The sequence below is a fragment of the Lates calcarifer genome, linkage group LG20 (genome assembly GCF_001640805.2).
Source record: "Lates calcarifer isolate ASB-BC8 linkage group LG20, TLL_Latcal_v3, whole genome shotgun sequence".
NCBI classification, from domain to species: domain Eukaryota; kingdom Metazoa; phylum Chordata; class Actinopteri; family Centropomidae; genus Lates; species Lates calcarifer.
This window is the reverse complement of record NC_066852.1, coordinates 6,691,358-6,700,526: the sequence shown is the minus strand read 5'-3', so window position 1 is coordinate 6,700,526 and position 9,169 is coordinate 6,691,358. Positions and strand designations below refer to the sequence as shown.

Here is a 9,169-nt window from a genome sequence, read left to right as displayed (position 1 = left end):
TGAAAAAATACAGTCCTTGTTCTATACAAAAATGCATTCTGAAGTTCAGCAAAGCCAATATCAGGCTTCAGTGATCTCAAATTAATTGGGTGTCCATAATCTTTTTACCACAACATTTCCTTTTTTGTGTCACTATCTCCCCACCCTCTGCAACGAAATGTTGTCTGTGGACACATTAAGATGGAGTTTTATATTAAAAAAGAGTGTAGCTATGGCAGATAGTCAATTTGTTGCACTATTTTTGGAAAAAAAAAAAAAAAGAATTGTTGCATGTGTAGTTGGAGCCATTCTATTTGTAAGCCATTCCATTAGGCTTTAATTAAGTGGTTAGGAGGTGACAACTCCAGACTTCAATGCTTCCAGTGGAAGGTGCTTCCGGCTTGAAATTTCCACTGTCTGAAATGCCATTAAGAAATTGCAGTGAGGGGGAACTGAGGGAGTCAAGACAAGATCTGGAAGACCAAGAAAACTTTCAGATAAAACTGCATGGTTGCTGGGCAGAAAGGCAAAGCAAAACCCTGATATGACTGCACAGCTACAGAGCAGTTTAGCTGACAGGTGTGGTGGTGCACTGTGCTGCTGTGCACTGATTTATTCTATAGCATTGCATTGTACTTTAAAAAGATCAGTGTGTGTTTACTACATTTTTTTTTTTTGTTTGTTGTTAAGCATAAATGACATAAGTGGAAGTATTCAAGTAGCTAAAGTGTAAATGCCTCAAACATAAACATACAAAAAGCATATAGACTTTTATCTAAAGATATATGCATTTCATTGAGGCATTTTGATTTCCCATAACTGTAGAGCTATAATGTTACCAGCTCAAACATGGGTGCATGAATCATCGGGAAATCAATGGTCATACGTGGTTCGCTGTAGTTAACAGGACGGCTGGTGTTTTCACATGTAAGCAAATGGTAATGGCAAATGTGCACAAGACCAGAGGGATGTGTTTGTAACGTAGAATCAATGGAAACCATTTGACAGCTTCGGTGGTAAAGGCTAAAAGTATCAGGTGAACCTTCCTCCATGCTTTTTCTCCGGACCAATCACAACTCGTGTAGGCCGGACTCAAAGCGGCGCGGAAGAGAGCGTGCGACCGGAATTGCATCAAAGATACGTAGGGACGCACGACACTGTTTACTAACAAAGACGCTCCGTCTGATTTTATGAAAAGGGATGTAAACGCATCGTGAGGAAAGGTAAAAGACGATGCAGAGAAAACAACAGCTGATAAACGTGCGGTGCTGTCCATGGTGCTGAAGCCAGTCTTTCATCTGTTTTTAATGGGACAGAGATGGTACAACCGTCATTATGAGACTGGCTGTAGGAGACTGACAGCATTTGAATTTTAACCTGCTTTAACAGGAGTGCTTCAGAAACTTTTTCTTTCTTTCTTTTACGTACACCCCTATAATACGTTCCTTCTTTGCCCTTAAAACATGCTAAACCATGGACCGGACTTATCAAATACTGAATCTTACCTGTCTTTGAAACTGTCACAGCCAAAGATACCATATTTTAAGAGTAGGTCTACATATACATACATTGTGTAATATATTGTAATGGACATATTATATATAGCTCTTAAGTCATGTCTATAATTTCTTTCATTTTTCATTTCTATAGCTGTTTATGATTTCCCTCTTAGTCTGTCCTGGCTCACCATGTGCATCTTTTTATACAGTCTATGGCATTTCCTTTTCCCTTAATATCACTATGAACTGACATACTTACAGAACAGGTTTTTCTTAATACAAAGATTCAAAATTTACTTTTTCCCACATTAAAGAGGGACCAAGCCTTACCTTTTATTATTCAACATGTAATCTTGTATCAGAAACTTTATCATTAAATGACTTTTCAGAATGAAACAGCGTAACAACTACCAACTGAGTTTTATTGGTTTGTTGATAACAATCATTACACAGGTACATCTATAAACAGATAAAAAGAAACTGCACACTTGTACTTGATACAGATACCTAAAACCCACATGAATATTGCTACTGCTGGTATGCATTTGACATCTCAAATAAATGTACAGTTTGACTGTTGGCCTTTAAGAAACCAGTCTCAACAGTGTTTTTTATGGTTACACACCTCATTAGCTTGGCTAAGAAAACAAATTCCATTTTTACCATCCTTACAATGTACCATTACACACTGCATATAGAAAGATTGAAAACCTTTTTCACAGCAGCTATACAAATTTATTGCGATGCTATCACAGAACAGAGACACAACCAACACACATGATGCACAGTTCTGATGGGGAGAGCTCCAGTACTAGGGATTTTAGGTTTATTGATCAGATTCATTAAGAAAACTGCATGAGTACAAGAGTTAACATATAGGAACAAAGCTTACAAACATTCTAAAACACTGTTCTTCATTATAAACAATAAAACAATGAGTTGCCCTGTGATTTTGTCCATCCCCACCCCAGCACAGATTACATACACTGTCCCTTATAAAGCATATGGAATGTAATCCACGCAGGCAAGCTCTTCTGGTTGTTTCCTCTGCTCTTGTGAACATCGTGCTTGCGTGTTGACACGGTAACCTGTCCTGCACCCTCCCCTCCTTCACATTTAAAACTGAAATGAAATCCACTGACAGTAACAACAATGACTGCAATATTTATGGCGATGCAAAATCGTGGGATGTGATGAAATTCCCGTCTCCAAATTGACTTTTTTCTTTCATTAAAAAAAAGTGTTCTCTACAATCAAACTACTAAAAAACCTGTATTTAGAAAATAGTTGATAAAAATATTCCCCTGAATTGTACAAGAAAAGAGGTACAGGGAGCACTGGTAAAAGACGTGGTTTGAGAGATGTTATTCTGCTGCCTCATCTTTTTGTTCAGCTGCGTCTGTAGCCGGTGCCTGTAAGACAAATTTCAGCGTCAAAGTTACATCACCAATGATAAGAGCTTTATTTTGCATTGTTGACATGACCCCTTACCTCTTCCTCAGCTTTGGCTTCGCCATTCTCAGCAGGGGCTTCTGGTGCTTTCTCCTCAGGCTTGGCCTTCTCCACCTCCTTAGCTTTCTTAGCCTTAGCAGGTCCCTTCTGAAAACAAAAATATGAACTGCATTAGTCACTCACAATTAACAGTCCACAGTTTAATGAGTGAGTCCAGTGAGAAGCTAACAAAACAAGGTCCTACCTTTGGCTTAGGTTTGGGCTCTGCCTTTGCAGGTGCAGGTCTCTGTGGGGAAGAACAGCCGTAATGTCAGCACCAAGAATGCCGTGAACAACAAGCATACCGTCTGTGACAGTCTGGTCTTGTCTGTACTTACATCTTTCAACCTGAGAGACCTCCTCTTGGGCTGCACAGAGACAACAGACAGTGTGATTACTTATAATATTCCATATCAGACAATAGCTCTCATTGATGGGGTCTTACTGACCCCTGGTGGGTGTACAGACTAACTGTTTCTTTATTTTGAGTATGGACAGAACATAGATAATCCAGGGAAAAAAGTATGTTATTCTGCTTATTCCTTACCGCTGAGTCACCTGCTGCGTCTGCCTGTGAGAGGAAAAAAAGGGACAAAAAATCAGGTTGAGGAGATTGTCTGCATTCTACTATGCCTGTAGTGGATTGAATTGGTGGTGGGAAGTGGGGCATGGGCTTTAAGCATTAGTTATGTAATTCAAAAGTGGGCGTTTCCAGACAGAACATTAGCCTATGGTTGTACATGCAGCTTCATACATGATTGAGTTCAGACAGCTCACTGTGACCGAGAGATGCTCTAAAATCTTGCACAGTGCAGCTTGTTGGCATGTTCAGTGCATAAAAATACCAAAGGTATATGAATAAGACTAACCCAGCTGTCCCCTTGATTACAGTCATATCAGTTATCAGAAATGTCACATGTTACTTTGATGAATGGTCTTTGTGTAACTATTTGTCGTCGCAGGAATACTAAAAAACGTAGACTGTGTCCTTTTGAAATGTTTGAATACAGCTGTTATAGTCTGGCAGCGTGATATAGTAGCTTCATGTAGTTTAAACGGCATCATGTGGCTTGGTTGTGCTCTCCCAGCTCTTGCAAGTGATTTGCCTACTGTAAAACTCCGGTGGAGGAGGGGGCGGACTCCGCCCCCTCACGACACATCCATTCATTGGTAATAAATGGGATTGCCAGAGTACGGAGAAAACCGAGCAGTGTAGTGAGTGTTCCCGCCATCAGTTTGAAAAGAGTCACTCCGATATGCTCAGCGACTCTGTCGGTCTGGTAGCAGAATCTACCCCCAGCAACAGGAGCAGCGCTGTGCTGACGGAGGCTCGCCATTGCATAACCTACAACTGGCCTGAGCCGACAATACACAGAAAGACACCCAGCTAACACGACGAACGCCTTCCAAGAAATGCATTTTCACCAGTGAAAGTAATGGCGGCCGCGCATGAACAAAATAGACATGCACGTTAGATTAAAGAGCCAAACTCATTGATAACATCAAATTAAAAGTGTTTTTGTTCCGCAAGAAAGCCATAAACAAGACTTGGTGCCCACACAAAAATAACAACCTCGACGTTACCGTCAAACTCCTACCGAATAACAAGCTCTTGCTGAGATTTACGTTTTCAATTTCGCTCTCATTTTCTCTCCGAGAAACTTTAGTATCCAGCGTGACGAGCCCCATAGGAAACAATCAATATGCCGCCAACTTTCTCTGCAGAAAAGCGATCTATCGGCAGTGAAAACGACCCCTGCTTTGTCCTACACTGCAACTACATGTATTTAAACATACATGCAACTATGCATGTCACCATTCTGCGGGGAAAAAATCCCGCACACGGAAAACCACTTGGCACAAAGGTAATCACTGCACAAGAGAGATAAGACCAAGAATCAACCAGTTCAGAAAATCAAAACAGCCGCTACATACCATCTAAACTATGGGCTGCAGGGCGCAACACTGTTGACATTCACTCGGAACAGAAAACATAGATTGGTACCAACATTTGAACAACTCTGACCGCCAGCTGTAACAAGCCCATTTTACAAATTGCACTTATGGGTTATAAATGCTCTACTAGTGAATGCATTAAAGATATCGGTCTACTCACTTTGCTCCTTTTAGGCATGGCTGGTTTGTGTGGGGTGTTTTTAAAAAGGAAAAAAGAGCTAAATGTTACTGGACACAGGAGAAAATAGAGTGGTATATTCTGGATAAAGCTGTACCAGTACAGTCTAATACAGCGCTGCGAGACGTTAATGTTCCATTGGAAGAAAAACTAGCTCAAACCGGATTGGATTCTCCCCCTCCCTCCCTATTCAAACCGTTATAGTTCCTGCATGATTGACGGGGCTATATCCCGCCTCCGTTGCTTGGTGATTCGACGACACAGGAGTCAGCAAGACGATTTCAAATCTGGGCTCCTACCTGTGTGGATACGTCACACGTCAGTCAACAAATATGGCGAGCTATTTGTCTTTCTGTGCTACCATCTGCTGTAACAAGGCAAAATTGTCATTAAATCAGCCTCTCACCTCGCTTCTTAATACTTTAATTTTCCCTCAAAATGCCGCATCTTGACATTACCTGGCATTGCTTCTGATGTACGTTCAAAGCGCCTTTAACACTGCTGTTAGAAGAAAATGTGGCATGTGTATTGGCAGAAGATTGAGAGAGGGGTGTGTTCTCCCCCAGCCAAGTCTTTTGTATTTTAGCTTGGGAAAATGGCGACAAGATACGTATGGGTACAACTCTTAGCATGTGTGTTCTCTTGTGCAACCTCCTTCAAGTGTTGTCACTGTTCACTTGCTTTATTGTGAGTGTGCAGTCCAAATATGACTTCAGTGGAAACAGCCGCGATGGAGCTCCAGCTTTGTGTTGAAGTCATTTCAGACATTTCAGCACGGAGACATTCATTCATTTCCCCTGAGTGAATGATATAGACACTGCCCTGACTGTTACCTCTTATTCCTCCACTACAGCACTGAGCATAGTGTGGTTTCTTCTGGTGAACTGACCAGAAAAACAGACAATAACTAATATAAGTACATATTAGAATTTATTTATATATCATGTATCCTGCATACATATGTAAAAAAAGTGCAGTTAATATAGGCCTAAAGTAAGCTCCCATCTCCGTGTAGGTCTCACACAATGCCCATTACCAGATATAGGAGAAACTGACTAAAATGTATTACACTTACTTATATAATTATTTTCTCTAGTAATTGTTAATTAGCTATCAGCATGCTTTTTATTTTAACCTGGGTTGGTATGAAAGTGTAATCAACAAAAACAAGCTGTAGAGAAACGCTGAAATCAGGACACGCTTTGGACAATGTGTCATTTTATTTATTATTTTTTTTTGGCATGTTCGGATATGAATGATGATGATTTCTTGTATATTAGGTATAAATAAAAAGTCCATCCTGCAGAAACATCACAGGTCACATAAATAAAAATTCCATTCTTCTCTCCTTATCTGAGTTGACTTCTAAGACCAACTCTGCCCTACAATGAGTTTCAAGTAACAGAAAGCACTTTGACACAACAGCATTAATTTGCAGACACAGCAAATCAGGTGAACCTTAAAGGAAGATGTTCTCAAGCAGAGAAAAAAATTCCCTAGCTCTTAAAGGGCCACAATGCAAACAACACAAATTTTGTTTCATTTAAATCTTTTCATTTAAAAATGCACATTTTTAATTAAAGATTCTTGCAGCATTAGGTTCACTATTATTTATTACTCAAGAAGATGCATGTTCTGACTTATTATTATTATTATAATATTTTTTTTTTTCTTTTAGTAAAGTAGAGATTGTGAAGTTTCTCTTGTCAGTTTGGAAAACAATGTGAAGCTAATGCTGGCAGACCACTGTGGAGAAATACATTTACAACTGAACACTGCATTTGACTTTGATTCATCCCAGCACACTGTTCCCTCCAACAGGTCAACACAGTCATGTGATTGGTTGTAGGCCATATATTCTCCAATAATTCCATGCAGTGGTGGAGTATATGTCTAGCCCTGGCTCTGTGCGAAGGCCTTAGGCCTGCTTCTTGTTTGAAGGTATTGTATCTGCTGCCACTAGAATTTGCAGGCTCCTTTATCTGGTATGAACACCATGAAAGCAAACAGAGCTGAATTCGCAGTGAACCGGCATTTCCTGCAGCGTTGCATTCAACAGCAGTCTGAGAACACACCAAATTTGATTTTGTTTGGAGTATTCTCCCAACCCACATCACACCCATCTGTGACATTTTACTGTTAACAAATACTGGAATACACACAGGTCAGATTTCTTCACTTGAGTTTTGAGAGCTTTTTTTTTAAACCAAGGGACAAAAAATTTACAAAATACTGGGATACTGTCATGATAGATATAAGATATTAAATTCTGGTGACTTGTCTTTACAGTGATGACAACATTTACAAAATCTTGTATGAAAGTTATTTGCTATTGTTTAGCATCTGATTTGTCCAAACAGTGATCATGGGCCCTGTACAAAATGCAACACTCCTCCTAACGATTCTTTTACTGTCAGAGACACACACTCATGAACTGCGGTCTACTTCTTATCTAAATCTGAAAATAATAGTGTGGTTGTGAGGAACCCATATCCAGATTACGGTGGAAGATTCAGAGAAACAGTTGCACATTGACACTGTAATGTTCATTCACATACAAGTGAGTAGTAAAGTTAAGGAGTTATTTTCACGTGTGGCAACAGCAGCATACTTTCACTGTGTTTGTAAACCAAAGTAAACCAGACCGATGAAATTGTGACTGAAACTTCAAGTTACAATAAACAAGGTTAATGTAAGGAAACAGTTATTTTCTCCAAGTGCATTTGCAGCAGAGACAAACAAACACTCACCCTTTGACACCCTGTAGATTCACCCGGTTAGTCAAAGGGTTTCTGTCTGCTCCCTGTGGGCAGAGAGGTGTAAACAATTAGACCAAGTGACATGCTGATGCTTGCTGGCATTATTATGGTAATGACATCAGACGTTTACTTCACCCCACTGCACTATTCAGCAATGCAAGGACAGACTGAGTGATGCATAAATTAGGCACCTGTATCTCTTATGGAAGCATCAACAGTTTTTGCAGCAAAATCATATTCTGTTGTAAAAGTGTAAATCTTGATGACAGCAACCAGTTTCACAAGTGTCTCTCTTTGTATTGGCTACTTAACTCAGAGCAGTGTAAAGGTACACAGCTTTTCTTTACCATCTAGTTTGGAGCTTCAGGGAAAAAAACAGAGCTGAAGTCATGTCCTTCACACTTTATGTAATCTAGACTGAAACAAATCCCAAACTTACTGAGAAATGACATGACCTTTCTGTCATGACACAGATGTGGTTAGTGATGTAGATGTGTGACACAGAGATAACTGGCAGGCCCAGGAGTACTGTATATTGTATAATAAACAGGAAGAGCTGGATTATGACAACAAACTGTTATAAACAATATCTTACAGCTGATGAAAAGACAGGACTTCATATTCAATTAATGTACTGCAAAGGTTGTAAACTTTTAGGAAGAACTTGTAGGAATGGTCATAATTGTTTACACATACTGTATATGAATAAACTTTTAAAATGTCCATCTGCTCACAACTATGTTACAGCATGTTACAAACTATTTAGGAAAAGTTTATACATTCATTTATAAACATAGTGTTGCCAATTCTATGTACAAGATAAATGACAAGCTAAAATCTAATTATGTCTTCTAGCACTGATCATACAGTATGTGACAATGACCCATAACGTGTTACATACCTCCACAGACCCATAACAGCTAGCACACCACACAGGTTAAAATACTGGAGGCAGCACCGTGTGTGGATTCTAACACTGCAGCAATATGTTGATCTACATTGTGCTCAGAACAATGCAGAGTCTGTTTCAGCATATTCCGTTTTTCCTTTATGGCAGGCAGCAAGGATGCTGAGATAAAAATGTGATCTATAGAGTCAACATTCAAAAACAGTGTGTGTCATATAATTATGGAAGTTCTTCCACCCCCAAAACTGAAAAGAAACTTGCAAAGCTGTAGTTTGACCTTGTCTCTCTGCCCTGTCTGGTACAACTGGCTGTGCAACTGGCTTTGCAAAATCAGGATGTTAAAGAATGTCCTGCAGCTCTCTGCGGGAGTCTCTCTGTATAGATTCTGTGTTTATATAAA

General features: G+C 39.7%; 1 protein-coding gene across 1 annotated transcript; it reads right to left on the bottom strand.

The window, feature by feature from the left end:
• Positions 1–1,879: 1,879 nt before the first annotated feature.
• On the bottom strand, positions 1,880–5,275 carry si:ch73-1a9.3 (non-histone chromosomal protein HMG-like). Its single transcript, XM_018692410.2, has 6 exons — positions 5,086–5,275; positions 3,517–3,540; positions 3,308–3,337; positions 3,175–3,216; positions 2,970–3,077; positions 1,880–2,890 (listed from the first exon to the last, which is right to left on the bottom strand). Exons 1-6 carry the CDS (start codon positions 5,101–5,103, stop codon positions 2,843–2,845), a joined length of 270 nt encoding a protein of 89 aa, XP_018547926.1. The 5' UTR covers positions 5,104–5,275; the 3' UTR covers positions 1,880–2,842.
• Positions 5,276–9,169: the final 3,894 nt, after the last annotated feature.